Raw genomic sequence first — 19,685 nt, 5'->3', positions numbered from 1 at the left:
TTGTTGATATCACTGTGTTATGAGTGATCCACGGACAGGAAGGATGAATGAACAACTCTGGGTAACGGCACCTAAAGCAAGCAGCGGCTGATGGAGTTGAGGGTTTAGGAGCTTCTGACATAAGGGAAACAATGTCTGAATGGAGAACAGGTGGGTGATCTCCCTTTGAAAACCAATCCTCATGGTCACCTCACCACTACCTTACACCAGGGCGTCCAGGTTAATGTTAAATTCTCTAACTTCAATGAATTCGTCTTATGAGTGCTAAATATGTATATTCCTAAACACAAGAGATGTAACACAGACAGATGCTTGACTGAAAGCTTTATTGCTGCATAAAACAAGTGAAAAAAATAAAAAACAGAAGAAAGAGCAGTTTTCTAAAATCAACGCTGTAGTAACACAACCAGTCTGCTGTTAAAGACGCAAGGTCTTTAAAGACAATGCAGTTTTTGTTGATTTGTCGTTTGATGTTTTAATTGGGTGCTACAATGAGAGAAAAATGTAATGCTTGAAAATGAAATAAAGAAATTGGAGCAAGCAAAACACAAACACTATTGTACATCAGTTTGTGTTTTTATAGGAATTTCATGCTTCAGTGTTAGCCCCGGTGTCTTGAGATTTTCCTGGCACAGATAGATGGCCGATGTGAGTCACACTGCACATCATCCCAACACTTGGAACCTAAGAAAGTTCAAGTGCAGAAATCAGTAAACAGATTTTTTATATTTTTATAAGTCACTTATACATTAAGCATTCATATTAAATATTGTACTCTGAATTACCACTATAATTTATCTGCAGACAATGCTGATTGCCAAGGCCATTATTAGGCTCTCCTGGGCACCAGTGTGTATAGTGGAAACGGCTCCCATCACTCCACAACCAAACATGTTTCTAGAAGACAGAAGTTGATTGCATTATTTCAGGCAGGCCAAAAGTTTCTGCCAAACCAAAGTCTTGTGAAACAGAAAAAAAATTGCAATGATTGAATGAAAGTACCCCAGATGCATTAGTTCCTCCAATCCAAGTAGTTCTGAAGCCATGAGGGCGAGTCAGCTTCTGAATCAGACGGTACTCGCTGCTCCTGTGCACAGATGCAAGGTGGGCCCCCATGGACAAGCAGTTTCTCTTCAATGGCAAAAGACAGAGAGAGCAAATGTGTTTTAAGATATTTTTCTCAAGTACTGAAGGCAATTAAGAGAAACTTACCTCAGCGTGAGCCCAACTCATGGCTCTTGGAATATAGACAAAGCAGCGACGTCTGAACCGAGTCCAACCACGAGGACAACGAGATAACATCCTGACCTGGTAACTAATTCCTGGGGGAAAATAGTTTTATACGTGACTCCAGCTGATATCGTATTTTACATTATTTTAGATAATGACCAATACAATGAAAGAAGAAAACAGGTTATTTTTACTCCTTCACAGTTATAAAGTGTAATTATATGTATGCAAGTGTCATTTTTTCATAATTATTAATCATATAATTCTAGTTATTACAGTAATACCTAATCTGTTTATACCCCTATTTTGAATAAAGTTTAGAAAGTCCTTTTACAAACAATCAAAATCAAGAAAGATGGTAAATTTAAGAATGAGGTTAAAAGGTGAGGTTGAACAAAGTAAGTTGCAAACACAATTTCAAAACACAAATTGTCATTAAAATGTATAAATATAAATAAAGAATAAAGTAATAATAATAATAAAATAAATAACAAAGATAATTTCGCTCATAATTCTTTTCTATGTCATATGTTGGATTTTTTGTCCTTTCTCTTCTTAAAATATATCATCTGTATTATAAACAAGAAACACAGGTGTTTTTTTTCTTCTTGTCTTTAGACATGTGATTAGTTTTGGTTAAAATCGGTAAAATGTCCACTGACCTGTTGGAATTAAATCCCCTGCACCACTGCTGCCGACTTTATCTGTAAGAACTAAACAATTTAAAACATTAATTGGTGACTGATTATGTAAAGATGTACAAAAATGACATATACTTACATCCTTTACAGCAATACTCACAAGCAGCAGGTGTCAGAACCATCACTGCACAAAGAAGTACAGACACAAGCAGCAGCTTCATGGTGCCTCTGTGTAAAACAGAAGAATCTAATTACTGTCAATTCTTTAAAGAAAGGAGAAAAGATCATTAAAGAGTTTGTACCAGACCTTCTGTAGATGGTCTTCTCTCTTTTCTGAGTCAGCCAGTAGCTTCTGTCTTCCACCGCGGAGGTTATGAACAGCTCTGGTACCAGTGTTTATATACTCTTATAGTCACATAGTTGCAAAATCAGGAAATAACAACTTCTTTCTCAACCAAATAAAAAAATAATTGCCTCTTCCCTAATTTGACTTCATGCTGACTTAATTTCACATATTAACTGATGGTCGACAGAAAGGTTGGTTTGCATTTTGTTATTATCTCATAAAATTTGTTTAATCAGCTACCATCTCACCTATGGATTTTAACAGTCTACAGTCTCAGATCAACACAGCCCTGCCCTCTAGCACTATCAGCATCAGCAGCAACATTGTACCCATCAGGTAAAACACGTTTGCTTTGCCTTGTCGCCACCTCACAACAGTGATATAGTATGATGTGATCCCATATTAGATTCTTAATGAATGTGTTTTGTTGTTATTCAGCCTGATTCAGTGTGCCCCTTTTTAACTTTGAGCACCCGCTCCTTTAAATGTCTCTGCACGGCCCTGGTGGACAGAGCTACAGACCCATGACAGCCTTACCCAGTTAGCCAGCAGCTATGACCAGCACTACTTGTGCAGTTAATAAAAGGACAGGTAATGTTTGTCGCGCTGTTACACACACAGCACGCTCATTTGTTTCAATTCGTCAGTTGCCACAAGACAACTTACCAACGTGTACATAATAAGCTAATACTCCTGTGTGCTATAGACTACAGTGTACGCAGTACACCTACTTACTGGTTTTGTCGCATCAGTCTGTATCTCTGAGTTAATTTGTCTTTCTCCTACAGCTCCGGACCGCCCAGGCAGAAAAAATGTGCGTGCTCTTTGTGAGCTCGTTCCTAGCTGACAACCAGCGTGCTTTGCCATCAAGGGTGATCACTGGTTAATGGTCACCATGTGACTGATGTAAGCCAGATCCTTTTATTTAGTAAAAATGTGATTAATAGTTAAATATTATTGTTGAGGGGCACAGACAGGACTCCGCACGCACACACACATTTAAAAATAAAAATAAAAAAATAAATTATTAAAAAAATTGCCTCAACAAAAGGCCACTTTGGGCACCCATCAGGAAACGGGCGGGTGCTCAAGCCTGTCCCGCCTCCCCACCCCTCTGCACGTGCCTGACATTATATATTCTGTATTTATATATGGTATATCTATGCTTATATCCTTACTCTGATTCCCCTTTATTGTATCTGTAACACGCAACTTCTGTCGGTGCTATGCTACTGAAAACTGAATTTCCCGGAGGAACCCACCCGAGGGATTAATAAGAGTTAAAAGTTTCATCTAATCTCCATCTCTCTAATCTAAAGGGCTAGCCGCTTGTTTGAATAACTTATATTGAAAGTTTGACCCCTGGTCAGTCTGTATGATCTTTGGCAGGCCAAACACCGAAAAGAATGTTGTCAACGCCCTAACAACAGATTTTGCTGTAACCTTATGTAATGGGACAGCCTCCGGGAAACGGGTAGCTGCACACATGATCGTGAGAAGATATTGCTTTCCTGATTTTGTTCTAGGTAGTGGAACCACACAGTCTACTATGACATGGTCAAACTGCTGATCCACTACAGGAATGGGACACAAAGGAGCCGGGGTTATGACCTGATTAGGTTTACCTGCAATCTGACATACATGGCAACTACAGCAAAACTTAGAAACATCACGCTTTATACCAGGCCAAAAGAAATGCTTTAATTAAAGCTTGTATGTATTTGTGATGCCCAAGTGTTCAGACCACTGACTTTCAAGTGCAAGAGCCAGGATTTTGTGCTGGTACACAGAGGGCACGACAGTTAGCTTAACTTTACTTTACTCTGCACCTTCTGCACCTGGTGGAGACCAATGTTCCCTCTAAGCTGCGCGCATGCGCAATTGCGCACTGCTGGCACGGTCTCTGCGCACAGAAAATCTGCGTTGCGCACAAAAAAAATCTAACCTGAATTGAAATTAAAATTAATACTTCAACAATCCTTTTTTGCAGTGTTAGTCAGTAAGTGACTGGCTGCTCCCGTATGGGATTAGAACGATGCCACCTTATGCCATGGTCCAGCCAATGATGCGATTCACATTCGTATATTCGCAGCTAATCAACGTCGTTGACAGGCTATGACAGCGTTCTTATGTGCCGACACCGGTGTTTTAGCTAGCAAATCATGACTATATCTTTTGGGAGCAAATGGCGCCTGTGTTTGGCTTTGCTGCTGCTACAGCTCGTTGGAGGCGACAGTATAGTTTTTCACTGTCGTCACTTGTCGTTTACAATATAATTTTTGCTCTTTTGTATTCTGACTTTGCTTCTGCTGCTTTAATTTATGATCGGGATACACTTTTAAACATCAAAGACTCAATGGAGAGCTACTGTGACAGCTGGGACAGCTACAGAAAAACTTTTCCTCCTCCTCCTCTGGTGTGTTCCTCACCTGAGTGCGTGCTACTGTGCACACCCCGCGACATTTCCACCCTCAAGAGACGAAAAAGGGGAACGAGGGCTGGCGTCCAGGTGAAACGGAGAAGGTACCGGAGGCTAGCTGCTTGGCTGTGGGGTGACTCTCGGTGCCTGCGACCAGTTCCTCTCCTGTCGTTTGCTGGGGATGTTACGCCGCCGCCTGGGACCCGAGCCCCATGGCTCGAAAGCAGTTTGCTCACTCTGTGTCCGTCATCCATTTTCCGTTTTGCTGGTGACAGCTACGTCTGCTCATCGATCAAGGTTTTTCCCAACTCTGGAGTCGCCGCCCTGCCCGGCAGGTCCACAGGTGTGCACAGGTGTCTAATTCAAGCGCCGCTGCAGTCAGCTGTAGATTTCGCAGATAAACCGTCATCAATTCGGTTCACAATGCTTAATGTTCGCTCTATAACGAACAAATCATTTATTCTAAATGATCTTTTTATTAAAGAGTCTCTAGATTTTATGTGTCTGACTGAGACATGGCAGCAAAATAAGGATTATGTCCACTTGAATGAAATCTGCCCGTCTGGCTGTTCTGTCATTGGAACTCCGCGTCTGTCAGGACGTAGTGGAGGACTCGCTGTTGTTTACCAGGACAGACTCACATGCAAACTGATGACCTCGGACTTCTTTTCTTCATTTGAGTCACAGATGATGAAGGTCAGTTCTCTGAAAACCTTTTACTGTATTTTAATCTATCGACCTCCCAGACCTGCTGGGGTCTTTCTAACTGAATTTAATGACCTTCTGACATCGATCATTAAATTGGAGAAGGTTGTAATATTGGGAGACTTCAACCTTCATATTGATGACGCTTCCTGTAGCACTGCTGCTGAGCTCATCACTATCACTGAGTCTTTTAACTTTAAGCAGCATGTTTCTGGCCCCACACATACAAAGGGCCACACACTGGACCTTGTTTTCTCCCTGGGTTTAAATATACATGATGTATGTGTGGAGGATGTCCATGTGAGTGACCATAGCTGCATATTCTTTAATTTGTCATTTTACGTGGATCCTTCACCTCCTAAATTGATGATCCAAAGGCGGATTATAAACCAGGATGCTGCTGGAAGGTTCTCTGCCATGTTTGACCCTCGCATGGCTCAAAATGATATGGATTCACTTATTTTGTCTTTTAACAATCAATGTAAATCTATTTTAGATACGGTGGCACCTCTGAAACTAACTGTTGTCCATTCTTCAAATTTCTGTCCCTGGATAAATGAAAATATTCGAAATTTTAGGAGATATTGTTGCAAATTTGAACGTTTATGGAAGGCTTCCAAGCTTGAAGTCCATAGGGTACATCTCAAGGAATCAATTTTCTCACTAAAGACATGATAAAAAATGCCAGAACTGAATATTTTGCTAAACTAATAGCTTCAAAAAAGAAAAATCCCAGAGTATTGTTTGATACAATTAAGAACATTGTCTCTCCTGATGTTCCTCATGTACCAGTCTATACTAAATCTGATTGTAATGACTTTTTAAACTGTTTTGTTAATAAGGTCGCTGCCGTCAGGTCTAATATTTCTCCATCATCCTTTCAGTATCACACTGACACGTTACTTACCTCTGACACCTGGTCCTCTTTTACTCCTGTCACCTTGCAGGACATCAGGGCTCTACTTGGTCGAATGAAACTGACTTCAAGCCACCTTGATGTACTTCCTCCATCATTTTTCATTAGTGTGTTTGACTCTATTGGCCCCTGTATTCTGGAAATAATTAATACTTCTCTTTATACTGGCTCAGTTCCCAGGTATTTTAAACAACCTATTGTTGAACCAATATTAAAGAAACCAAATTTGGACCCATCTCTTCCAAGCAGTTACAGGCCAATATCAAAATTACCATTGGTGTCAAAGATCTTGGAAAAAACAGTTGCAGAACAACTTAACAACTTTTTGGAGAAGAACAATGTTCTGGACATTTTCCAGTCTGGTTTCCGCAAATTGCACTCCACTGAAACCGCTTTGCTTAAAGTGTCTAGTGACATTTTGATGGCAGCAGACTCTGGAGAGTACACCGTTCTGGTTCTGTTGGATCTCAGCTCTGCTTTTGATACTGTTGATCACAGCATCATGATAAATAGGCTCAGGGCTGTGCAGAGACGTTTATAGGGGCGGGTGCTCAAAGTTAAAAAGGGGCACATTGAACCAGGCTGAATAACAACAACACACATTCATCAAGAATCTAATATGGGATCGCATCATACTATATCACTGTTGTGAGGCAAAGCAAACGTAGCCTATGTTTTACCTGATGGGTACAATGTTGCTGTTGAGGGGTTGCTGCTGCTCCTGCTGCTGATAGTGCTGGAGGGCAGGGCTGTGTTGATCTGAGACTGTAGACATTAAAAAGTCCATAGGAGAGATGGTAGCTGACTAAACAAGTGTCATGAGATAATAACAAAATGCAAAGATTGGTGACAGTGCTTGGAACCATAAGGCAACAAAAAACTGAGAAATAAACTAGACCCTGCCTGTGATTCACTCTTTGCCTCTTCCTCCTTCCATCCCCTCATTTCATCTATCACTCTCCACTTGCTCTCCATCTGAGAACAAGGCACAACTTGCTTTTGCAATAAACTATAATTTACTTATCCACACTTAACAACTCTTGCACTTAATCTATAATAAAATGATGACAGAAAAATGTTATAGAAGCAAAACATTTCAGTTGTGCTTAATATTATTTTTATACTGGGATACCTCTCCAACAACTGGTACATGTGTTAATGTTACCTGTGCTCTTTGTAATCCAGCTGCTGAGGGATCCACTGCCTTTAGTAGCCTCACACAGCTCCTACTGTTTCCTCCTCATGTCCTTACCAGCCATGTCTGGACAATGTTATATTATGAGTAATAATTAAAACATCTATACATATAAACACACACAAGCAAGTACATACAGTGACATTTTAGACCTTCTTCAGAATACTGTATATACTGTGAGCACAAGTTTCCATCATGGTGCTGATCCAGAATCCTTCCCTTATTATTTATTACTAGAGCTACAATAATAAAGCAATGAGGGGAAAAAAGTAATAAATATGAAATAATGTATTTATGATGATTCTATTTGTTTCACTATCCACTCTGTGCAGGCAGAAAGTTTATTAAATGTTTAAACTGCAGAGATACAATAATTTTACTGCTGTAAAATCAGCATTTTGTCATATTTAAAATATAAATCTAATATAATCTGTTTCTTAATGTATGTTCTTTAAAATACAGCGTTTATAATATTATAATTTTAATAATCCATTATTATGTGGACATGCATATTAGATCGTTTTAAGTGAAATATAATCCCTCCAGAAAGGCAGGAAAAGCCCTGTAACTTACTTTAAAACTAAATATGTTCCCTAAAACGGTGACAGAGCTACAGACCCATGACAGCCTTACCCAGTGAGCCAGCAGCTATGACCAGCACTACTTGTGCAGTTAATAAAAGGACAGGTAAAGTTTGTCGCGCTGTTGCACACACAGCACGCTCATTTGTTTTAGTTCGTCAGTTGCCACAAGACCGCTTACCAACGTGTACATAATAAGCTAATACTCCTGTGTGCTTTAGACTACAGTGTGCGCTGTACACCTACTTACTGGTTTTGTCGCATCAGTCTGTGTCTCTGAGGTAATTTGTGTTTCTCCTACAGCTCCGGACCGCAAAAAATGCGCGTGCTCTTTATGAGCTCGTTCCCGGCTCGTAACCAGCGCGTTCTGCCGTCAAGGGCGATCATTGGTTAATGGTGATCATGTGACTGATGCAAGCCAGATCCTTTTATTTAGTAAAAATGTGATTAATAGTTAAATATTATTGTTGAGGGGCACAGACAGGACTCCGCACGCACACACACATTTAAAAAAATAATAATTAAATTTTTTTTAAAAAATTGCCTCAACAAAAGGGCACTTTGGGCACCCATCAGGAAAGGGCGGGTGCTCAAGCCCCTTCCGCCCCCCCCCCTCTGCACGTGCCTGAATAGGCTGAAGGACTTGCTCGGGATTACTGGTGTTGTTTTAAAATGGTTTATGTCATATCTGTCTGAGAGATCCTTTACTGTCTGTATCAATCATGTGTTGTCTGAAACGTCAGTTCTGCCTTCTGGGGTACCTCAAGGATCTGTTTTAGGTCCTATTCTCTTTTTGCTGTATATACTCCCTCTAGGCCAAATTGTCAAACGTTACAGTAATATTTCTTATCATCTCTATGCTGATGACATTCAGTTATACTGTTCTTTCAAAGCTTCTGAGTTTTATAAATTGTCTTGTTTAAATAATTGTCTGTCAGAAATCAAACAATGGTTAAATGACAATTTCCTCCAGTTAAATGCAGATAAAACAGAAACCTTGATTATTGCACCTGATCACATGCTCTCAGAAATTCAGCAGCATATCAGTTTTTTAGACCCTTCATTTCAGTCGAGTCTCAGAAACTTAGGTGTTATATTTGACAGTTCAATGTCTCTTGAGAAACACTCTAAACAACTTGTCCGGAACTGTTTTTATCATTTAAGAAACATTTCTAAACTCAGACTACTGGTGTCAAAGACAGAACTTGAGATGATTATTCATGCTTTTATCTCTTCTCGTTTGGATTATTGTAACGGTCTTTTTACGTGTCTCAACAAATCAGCTCTAGATCGCCTTCAGTCTGTACAGAATGCAGCGGCAAGACTTTTAACTGGTACAAACAAGAGGTCTCACATTACTCCAGTTTTGGCTTCTCTTCATTGGTTGCCAGTAAATTTTAGGGTTCATTTTAAAATTTTAGTTGTAACTTTTAGAGCTTTGCATGGTGGAGCTCCCCAGTATATCTCTGACCTGTTGAAACCTCATGCTTCATCCCGAGCACTTAGGTCTTCAGGTCAGAGGCTACTGGTGGTCCCACGTACTGGGTTTAAAACACGTGGTGATTGGGCTTTTCAGGCACTGGCACCTAGGCTGTGGAACTCCTTGCCGTTGTCTTTACGCTGTCTAGACTCTACTGACTCCTTTAAAAAGCAGCTGAAGACATTTTTATAGAAACGGGCTTTTAATTAATTTTAACTTGTATGTCTGATCTTATTGTGAAGCACTTAGTGATTTTTATCTGTGAAATGTGCTATATAAATAAATTTTACTTACTTACTTACTTACAAAGCGGCGTGGCTGATGTGGAGTGAAGCCACGTTAATGACAACGTGTACAACCACTGGAGATGTGAGCAGGACAGACGGAACAATTGACGGAAAAAGTGTGGACTCTATACCAGTTTTTAAATTGTGTTGATAGGTCACGTAAAACCAGAGTATTTAGTGTGTAGTGTAGTCAATAGTTTTGTTCTGTGTGTGTCAGAACAATGAGGCGATTGCTGAATGTTACATAACTCAGTTACTTTTTTGAAGAAGTAACTATATAATTAATTGCCCAACATTGGTCATTATATACTGCATTTTGCAGACAGAGAGTTACAGGACTCTCTCCCAGACCACAGACTCATACTCATAATACAAGTCAGAGCTTTATTTTTTTTAAAAAAAAAAGAAAGTTGTGTTTTCAAAATTGGAGTTCAAGTTATTTTTACTTCCAATAGTGTTAACATACTACACAGGTCATGAACAAGATTTTTTTTAATTTTCTTTGTAAGTGGGCTAAAGCAGTTATTTAAAAGTAGTCTAACATAAATGTAAATGCTGTAATTTGATTATTTTAATAAACCATGTAACTTGGATGGATTCGATGCTGGCGTGGCCACAGTGCACACATCTAATGTTTCTCACAGTGGTCCAAGGGACCGCTCAGGGAGCTTGTGTGTTCGCTAAGATACATGAAAAATTAGAGGGACCATTGCTGGTGAACTTCTACCGATGTACCATCGGGAACATCCTGACCAACTGTATAACAGTCTGGTATAGGAACGTTTTGCAAAACGTTTGGACACCCCTGACCTATAGGCTTCCGGGACTAACTCATACGCCTGCAAAACAGCTGTTTTAACACACAAGTAGTCTAAACCTTTCCTTTAAAGAAAGCGCTGCCACCACTTCTTGGGCTTTGCCGGACAGTTTAAACTGCAACAAAAGAGGCCAAATATCACTAGGCCACTGCAACGCGCCAGCGATACGCTCAAATGCTGCAAATATGTATCAACCTCCGCTTCTCTACAAGCAGGCACTAAAGAAATGCACTTACAGATATCAAAAAGCAGAAGCGGTCGAGGAGGTGGAACTGGAAAGTTAAGCAGAGGCAGATAAGGCTTGTGGCTGAGACTCCAGCTTTGTCTGCCTCTATCTCCAGCCTTCTGATTTCAAGCTCTAGCTAAGCCTGCCTGTTCTGGGCCTTCTCCACAGCCTCCAAATGGAGATGTGCCAGCCGCACCTTAACCGAGTTCCTGCCTTCTGAACTTCAAGGGGAGAGTGGATCATAGCGAGCAAGCGTGTGCGGTGTTTTCCCTCGCTCATCTCCCTCACCATCTCCACTAGAACCATCCTTATGGCCCTCCTCAAGCAAGGCGGTTTGGCCTGGCACACCAGAGACCACAGGCAAAGCAGGGGCTTGAATCATACCAGCTTCCACCAACTTGTCTATTACTAGAGCTTTAAAATCACTCTTATGGAGGGTTTTGGAGACCTGCAGCTGAAAATGATCGACAATTTTTTGCCAGGAACAAAGACTCCCTTTGAGGGATCCCAGACGAGCCCCCACTTATGTTACACCCCGGCTCTGTTAGGTGACAGGGGAGGTAACATAAATGAGCCCAAGAACAGGAGGTTTATTACAGAAACTGAAAACCGTCAGTGAAGCAATGCACTAGGCAATTTAAACATTAAAAAACCCAACTCTCATAAATTCAACTAGCACATTCAAATAAAAAGAGCACTAGTCATAAGGGCAGCAACTCATAAACAGAGGCACAAAGGCAGAGGCAGGAGGGACAGCCTATACATTCTGTTCAAATCAAAGAGCACCCCCACGAGTGAAGAATCCTCAGTTTTTTGTACTCGCGAGGACTGGCAGACTCCGATCTGCATGCAGTTGGACTGGTACAGGTCCACGGCCAGCCAATCATCTGTGAGCCCTAGCATGCTTGAATTTCCATACAGGAAGGCCGGCCCACTTCCTCCAAGGCCAGGAGCCGTAACAATCCCCCTGGACCTGTTCCTGTTTCCTGACCCTGGATTATCTGAGAGTGGCGAGGTGTTTTTGGAGCGAGAGCATGAGTGACTGAAGAGGATCATTGTCTGTGCGTGTGGACCTTTTCCCTTCCTCCCCACAGATTCCTGGAACCCCTGACCTCTGCACGTTGTATATATTGCACAGTTTGTAAATAAACTGTTGACTTTCTTGTTAAAAGAACCTTGGACTTCGCTTGAGTCTGTTCGGTCCTGTGACATTTTGGTAGTTACCAAAGGGTTATTTATGGAAACTGGCTTTCTTCGAAGTGTTGCTGGGCTCTACCTTAAAGAAAGGCTGAAGAGTGCAGCCATTGAAGAGGGGATCAGAGTGGAGCCACTACTACTCTACATCAAAAGGAACTAGTTCATGGGGTTTGTGCATCTGATGCCTTCTGGGCAGTGAGGTTTTCTGGGCATGTCCTACTCATAGGAGGCCCCAGGCAGACCCAGGAAATGTTGGAAAATTGTATCTCACAATTCACCTGGTAACACCTCAGTCATCCTAAGCTGGTGGTGGTGGCTAGGAATAAGGAGGCCTAGTCTTCTCTGCTTTCTCTGCTTTGGCTGGGCTTCATCACCCAGCCCTGGATAAGTGCAAGAAAATGAATGGAACTTTTCAACCAAATAAAAATAAGACTTTTAAAAGGACAGGTTAGGGCTGACCAGTTTTACCCCAGTAAGTAATGTGTCAGACAACCAAAATGGATGTCTGTTGCTTGGTAGATCTATTTTGATTTTTGATTTTTTTATTTAACATACAAAGCATACAAAAAAAGAGACCCTATCTAAATCTGACTGGTGGAAAAATTCATTATCATGTTATGATCAATTTACGAACATTCGTGGTTAGAGTGCAAAGAAACAGTGGATTTCAAAACATGTGCAAAGTTCAGACAATATTTCACAAGATTTAACTCAGCATTTTTAACCATAAGTACGTCAGCAAATACCCGATCATTATCAGAATATTTCACAAGAAAAACAATAAGCAGCCAAAATGGCAGAAACAATGCTGTATATGGTGAAGCAATTTTTAAAATGTTGAGCTACTGTTGAGAAATAGTATTGCATTGGTGGGTGTTTACCTTACAATGTAAAGTGCCTTGAGGTGGCTGTTGAGATTTTGGTGCTATATAAATATTTTAAATTGAACTGCAAATATTTAACTGAAAACATGGCATCTTTGTTTGTTTGTTTTGTTTGTTTTTGGTTTTTTTGGTCTTTGGTTTTGTTTTCAGCACAAAAGTGAAAGAGTGTTAAAAGTAGCCATAAATCTGTGATAAAGTGCCAAATAATTGAGGCAAAAGTCATAAAGTTATTTGTGATTGGAAACCCAGAACACAGTGTTGTGGAGTGAAATCATGTATTCACAATGGTTCTTATTCACTCCTTGCAGCTTTCCAGGTGTCACATCTGGAAAGCTGCTTGAAACACATACACACACGACTTCAGACCTGCCAATGGTTCCAACACTATCATTAAGTTTGCAGATGACACCACGGTGAGGCCGCCTACCGGGTGGAGGTGGATTGTCTGGCTGAGTGGTGTGACACCAACAACCTGCTGCTCAACACAGAGAAGACCAAGAAAGTCATCGTGGACTACAGGAAGAATGCTGACCCACATCCACCCATCTACATTAAAGGGATGGCTGTGGAGCGTGTGAGCAGCTTCAAGTTCCTGGGAGTCCACATCTCCGAGGATCTCATCTGGATGACCAACTGCTCCAAGCTGGCCAGGAAGTCTCATCAGCGCCTCTTCTTCCTGAGGACTCTGAGGAAGAACCACCTGTCCTCAGACATCCTGGTGAACTTCTACCGGTGCACCATCGAGAGCATCCTGACCAACTGTATAACAGTCTGGTATGGGAACTGCTCTGTCTCGGACCGGAAGGCATTGCAGAGGGTCATGAAAACTGCCCAGCGCATCGCCGGAACACCACTTCCTGCCATAAATGACATCTACAGGAAGAGGTGTCTGAAAAGGGCTGGAAAAATCATCAAAGACCCCAGTCACCCAGCACATGGACCCTTCACCCTCCTGCCCTCTAGGAGGCGCTACAGGAGCCTCCGGAAGACCACAAGGTACCAGAACAGCTTCTTCCTTACAGCTGTCAGACTCCTGAACTCTGCCTCCTGACATCTGACCCACGTTAAACACATGGACTGAACATACACACACCCACAACCAACTATAACTGAACACACACACACACAATGGACAAAAACAAACAAATGGACAACTGTACCCTCATACACACATAATAATAACATGGACTGAACCACCACTCACAACCACCAGCACTTTATATAGCCTCTGTAGAAAGTATCCACATATTTCACTGATCTAAACTGCACTACTGTAAATGCTGTATAGACAATCATTCTGTACAATACGATAATTATAATTCTACAACTGTTTACAACTGTTTATAATTTAGTTCATATTTTATATTTCCATATAGCTTTATATTTCATATTTCTGTATAGTTTCATATTTTATATTTCTGTATAGTTTTCATATTTATATCCTGTTCATAGCCTGTACATAGCTTGTACACTCACTACAACCTGTACATACTTATATAGCATATTCATAACACAACTTCATACCGTGTACATTGTAACATACCTATAACAGACCCATTTCTGTAATATATCTATATATCTATATTATTGCTAATTTATATTTTGTAATATATCTATATTATGTCTAAAGCACTTTCTGGATAGCTGCAAACCGCATTTCGTTGCCCTGTACTTGTGACATGTGCAATGACAGTAAAGTTGAATTCTAATTCTAATTCTAAAATACATGCCCCAAAATATATTTTGTAAACTATTCCATTACCTTACTCAGTGAGAGTAACATAGTCTGAATACTTTGGATTACTTAATATATTGTTGTGCTTTTTACGACTACATGAATGTACTACTGCTGTGTGATTTATTACTTTTACTGAAGGCTACTCGCCATACCAATAGCAACTAGAGTTTTAAGTCTTAATATAAAATGAGTAACAGTAGGGTGGACATTGATTAAGGCTGCACTTTTTTGTAGTGATCTCGTTTAGAAAACTATTCTGCGCGTATATAAAACAGGTCCAGGGCTCCGAACCGCAGTAAAGGGACCTCTGGCTAATACGTCGGGTTCCGTGTCGGGCTTGTAGCTGAAAACTAGCTTTACTTTGTTGTCTGGGCCAACTTTGCTAGCAAGACACAGAGAGATGCGTTGAAAGGCTGCTCAAACTGAACTTATTGTTTCGGAGAAAAACATGAACAAAGTCTACAGTCCAGCCTTAATAGCTTACTTACAACTGGGCTCGTCAGGCACTCTTTTCGGCTGCAGTGGTTAATCTCCGGTATACGCACTTGTATACAAAAAGTTTCCCCATGTAACGGTCTGCTAGAGAGTGTGGAGGGCCATAGCCCCGTCCCCCAGGGCATGAAGCAGGCATGGAGGAGATCCAGGCTCCAGACATCCAGAGGCCCCAGAGTGCGAGAGCCCAAGGAGTACCACCGGAGGGGCATCCGTGCCACCTTCCTGGGAAGGGCTGAGGACATCCCCAGACGAGGGGGGTCACCCAGTAGCCACGGAGCAGAAGCCAGAGGGGGCTGAACCGGCGTGCCCGCCGGCTCTGCCGGCAGCCAGCTGTGCCAGAGTGAACCGAGTTGCAGGCCCCGAGGCCGGAGGGCCGAGGGCCCCCTTTGCCCTGGAAGAGGCCTGACTGAGCGACAGGCACCAGGCCCCGCCAATTAGCCACCGGGAGTGAGCTGGTGCATACCTGAGCGCCCAGCCCCAGGCACCAAGAACCACCAATGCACCAACCCCTGAGGGCATCAGTTACCAGCAGGGAGTGTGGTGAGGGGAGATAGGCCTCCACACTTGGAGGGCCTGGGAGTACCCAGGGAGGTGGAGTCTAAGACCCAACCTGACATATGGACACAGACAAACAGGCACACACAGACATAAACATGCTTTCCCACCCTCATGCACACATATACAAACACTCAGCACTCACCCAACGTAGGGATAGACATACATAGACATGTACACACAATCATACTCCCCAAACATACTCTATGCCCTGGGTCCAGGTACCCTCGCCCCCAGAGGGGGAAACGGCACCCAGACCCAAGAGATGTGACCCTTTCCCCCGGGGTGGAGGCAAGCAGACCGCCCCAGGCTCCGCAGCAGCAGGGAGGCCAATCGGACAGCCAACACCTCCTCCCAGCCCCCGCCCCGATGGCTAGTAGAGGACGGGGGTGTGTGAAGACCCCATACCTCCCTCCTCCCGCTCATGTGTAGTGTTGTTGCGTGTTGTTCTAAAGTGCATTTAAAACAAGGAGGGCATGGTGCTGCTGCCAGAGCAGCAGGTGTTAGCACGGCCCCTCCCGAGAACCCTCAATGTCTACATGGATTTAAAATTGAGAGGTGGGCACCGGCGCCAGAGGTAGGGTTGAATACACAGACCGTCCTCTGGACGCCGTTAACGTGGTCACCCTCAAATCAAATCAAATCAAATCAATTTTATTTATATAGCGCCAAATCACAACAAAAGTCGCCTCAAGGCGCTTTATATTGTACAGTAGATAGCACAATAATAAATACAGAGAAAAACCCAACAATCATATGACCCCCTATGAGCAAGCACTTTGGCGACAGTGGGAAGGAAAAACTCCCTTTTAACAGGAAGAAACCTCCGGCAGAACCAGGCTCAGGGAGGGGCGGCCATCTGCTGCGACCGGTTGGGGTGAGAGAAGGAAAACAGGATGAAAGACATGCTGTGGAAGAGAGACAGAGATTAATAACAGATATGATTCGATGCAGAGAGGTCTATTAGCACATAGTGAGTGAGAAAGGTGACTGGAAGGGAAAAACTCAATGCATCATGGGAATCCCCGGCAGCCTACGTCTATTGCAGCATAACTAAGGGAGGATTCAGGGTCACCTGGTCCAGCCCTAACTATATGCTTTAGCAAAAAGGAAAGTTTTAAGCCTAATCTTGAAAGTAGAGATAGTGTCTGTCTCCCGAATCCAAACTGGAAGTTGGTTCCACAGAAGAGGGGCCTGAAAACTGAAGGCTCTGCCTCCCATTCTACTTTTAAATACTCTAGGAACAACAAGTAGGCCTGCAGTGCAAGAGCGAAGTGCTCTAATAGGGTGATATGGTACTACAAGGTCATTAAGATAAGATGGGGCCTGATTATTTAAGACCTTGTATGTGAGGAGCAGGATTTTGAAATCAATTCTGGATTTAACAGGAAGCCAATGAAGGGAAGCCAAAACAGGAGAAATATGCTCTCTCTTTCTAGTCCCTGTCAGTACTCTTGCTGCAGCATTTTGGATTAGCTGAAGGCTTCTCAGCGAGTTTTTAGGACTTCCTGATAATAGTGAATTACAGTAGTCCAGCCTGGAAGTAATAAATGCATGAACTAGTTTTTCAGCATCACTCTGAGACAGGATATTTCTAATTTTAGAGATATTGCGCAAATGGAAGAAAGCAGTCTTACATATTTGTTTAATATGTGCGTTGAAGGACATGTCCTGGTCAAAAATGACTCCAAGGTTTCTCACAGTGTTACTGGAGGCCAAGGTAATGCCATCCAGAGTAAGAATCTGCTTAGATACCATATTTCTAAGATTTTCAGGGCCGAGTACAATAACCTCAGTTTTATCTGAATTAAGAAGCAGAAAGTTAGCGGCCATCCAGGTCTTTATGTCTTTAAGACATTCCTGCAGTTTAACTAATTGGTGTGTGTTACCTGGCTTCATGGATAGATAGAGCTGCGTGTCATCTGCATAGCAGTGAAAATTTATGCTATGTCTTCTAATGATGTTGCCTAGGGGAAGCATGTATAATGTAAATAGAATTGGTCCTAGCACTGAACCCTGTGGAACACCATAATTGACCTTAGTGTGTGAAGAGGACTCTCCATTTACATGTACAAACTGGAGTCTATTAGATAGATATGATACAAACCACTGCAGTGCAGTACCTGTAATACCTACAGCATGTTCTAATCGCTCTAATAGGATATTATGGTCAACAGTATCGAACGCAGCACTGAGGTCTAGCAGGACAAGCACAGAGATGAGTCCACTGTCAGAGGCCATAAGAAGATCATTTGTAACCTTCACTAAAGCTGTTTCTGTGCTGTGATGAGCTCTGAAACCTGACTGAAACTCTTCAAATAAGCCATTCCTCTGCAGATGGTCTGTTAGCTGTTTGACAACTACTCTTTCAAGGATTTTTGATATGAAAGGAAGGTTGGAGATTGGCCTATAATTAGCTAAGACAGCTGGGTCTAGAGATGGCTTTTTAAGTAAAGGTTTAACTACAGCCAGCTTGAAGGCCTGTGGTACATAGCCGATTATTAGAGATAGGTTGATCATATTTAAGATCGAAGAATTAATTAATGGCAGGACTTCTTTGAGCAGTTTTGTAGGAATGGGGTCTAAAAGACACGTTGATGGTTTGGAGGAATTAATTATTGAAGTTAACTCAGAAAGATCAATTGGAGAAAAAGAGTCTAACTTAACATCGATGGTACTAAGAGTAGCTGTAGATAATATTACATCTGTGGGATGATTATTGGTAATTTTTTCTCTAATGATAAAAATTTTATTTGTGAAGAAGTTCATGAAGTCAATACTAGTTAACGTTAAAGGGATGGTTGGCTCAGTAGAGCTCTGACTTTTTGTCAGCCTGGCTACAGTGCTGAAGAGAAACCTGGGGTTGTTCTTATTTTCTTCAATCAGTGACGAATAGTAAGATGTTCTGGCTTTGCGGAGGGCTTTCTTATAAAGCAGCAAACTATTTCTCCAGGCTAAATGATGATCCTCTAAATTTGTGACACGCCATTTCCTCTCCAGCTTACGAGTTATCTGCTTTAGGCTACGTGTTTGAGAATTATACCACGGAGTCAGGGACTTTGGATTTGAGGCCTTAGTTTTCACAGGAGCTACAGTATCCAGAGTCGTACGTAGTGAGGAGGTAAAATTATTAACAAGATAATCGACCTCTGTTGGAGTAGCGTTCAGATAGCTGCTCTGCTCTATGTTGGTACAGGGCATTGAAGATGATAACAGTGGGTGGATTATATTCTTAAACTTAGTTACAGCACTTTCAGAAAGACATCTACTTTGATAAAGTCTACTCTCCACTGCTGTGTAATCAATTATTGTAAATGTAAATGTTATCAGGAAATGATCAGACAGCAGAGGGTTTTCAGGAAACACTGTTAAATATTCAGTTTCTATGCCATATGTTAAAACAAGATCTAGAGTGTGATTAAAGTGGTGGGTGGGTTCTTTTACATTTTGAGAGAAGCCAATTGAGTCTAGTAACAGATTAAATGCGATGTTGAGGCTGTCATTTTTAGCATCTACATGGATGTTAAAATCACCCACAATAATTATTTTATCTGAGCTGAGCACTAAATCAGATAAAAAGTCTGAGAAATCAGAGAGAAACTCTGTGTAAGGCCCAGGTGGACGATAGATGATAACAAGTAAGACTGGTTTCTGAGTTTTACAGCTGGGGTGGACGAGGCTAAGCATCAGGCTTTCAAATGCCTCAAGGCCCTACATATATATGTGTGTGTGTTATGAGAGTGTGAATAATGTGGATGTCTAAGTTGTGAAATAAAATTGAGGCACAGGTGGCCAGAAGGGGACAGAGGGGGGGGAATGCCTCCCCTGCACCCTGGTGACACACCCGCACCCCAAGGCCCTACCTGTGTGGGTGGGTGTGGTGGAGCGGGAAGAGGGAGGCAGCCGGGGATGGGGAGGAAAAGAAGGGAGGGGCAGGATGCCCCTCCTTAGGGCCAGCTCCCCCGCTGACCC

General features: G+C 42.1%; 2 protein-coding genes across 2 annotated transcripts in view; one reads left to right on the top strand and one right to left on the bottom strand.

Annotated features, from left to right (window-relative positions):
* Positions 1-19,685, top strand: part of LOC100709290 (type-2 ice-structuring protein) — a 169,799-nt gene that overhangs the window by 59,455 nt on the left and 90,659 nt on the right. The gene's annotated exons all lie outside the window — the stretch shown is intronic.
* LOC100708749 (ladderlectin) lies at positions 308-5,879 on the bottom strand. Its single transcript, XM_003457799.5, has 8 exons — positions 4,647-5,879; positions 2,179-2,254; positions 2,032-2,099; positions 1,893-1,943; positions 1,213-1,322; positions 1,003-1,131; positions 786-897; positions 308-684 (listed from the first exon to the last, which is right to left on the bottom strand). The coding sequence occupies exons 1-8, from the start codon at positions 4,888-4,890 to the stop codon at positions 602-604; spliced, it is 873 nt and encodes a 290-aa protein (XP_003457847.2). The 5' UTR covers positions 4,891-5,879; the 3' UTR covers positions 308-601.

The sequence above is a fragment of the Oreochromis niloticus genome, linkage group LG3 (genome assembly GCF_001858045.2).
Source record: "Oreochromis niloticus isolate F11D_XX linkage group LG3, O_niloticus_UMD_NMBU, whole genome shotgun sequence".
Lineage (NCBI taxonomy): Eukaryota > Metazoa > Chordata > Actinopteri > Cichliformes > Cichlidae > Oreochromis > Oreochromis niloticus.
Note: the sequence above shows the minus strand (reverse complement) of the source record. Positions and strands in the feature narration are given on the sequence as shown.

Bases quoted from the DNA above. Each gene is read 5' to 3' on its own strand.
- LOC100708749 (XM_003457799.5), bottom strand. From the start codon at position 4,890: ATGGATGACGGACACAGAGTGAGCAAACTGCTTTCGAGCCATGGGGCT. The intron at 1,323-1,892 runs GTCAGTGGACAT...ATTTTCCCCCAG, and splicing joins AGGGGATTTAATTCCAACAG to GAATTAGTTACCAGGTCAGG. The intron at 1,132-1,212 runs GTAAGTTTCTCT...TTGCCATTGAAG, and splicing joins TGAGTTGGGCTCACGCTGAG to AGAAACTGCTTGTCCATGGG.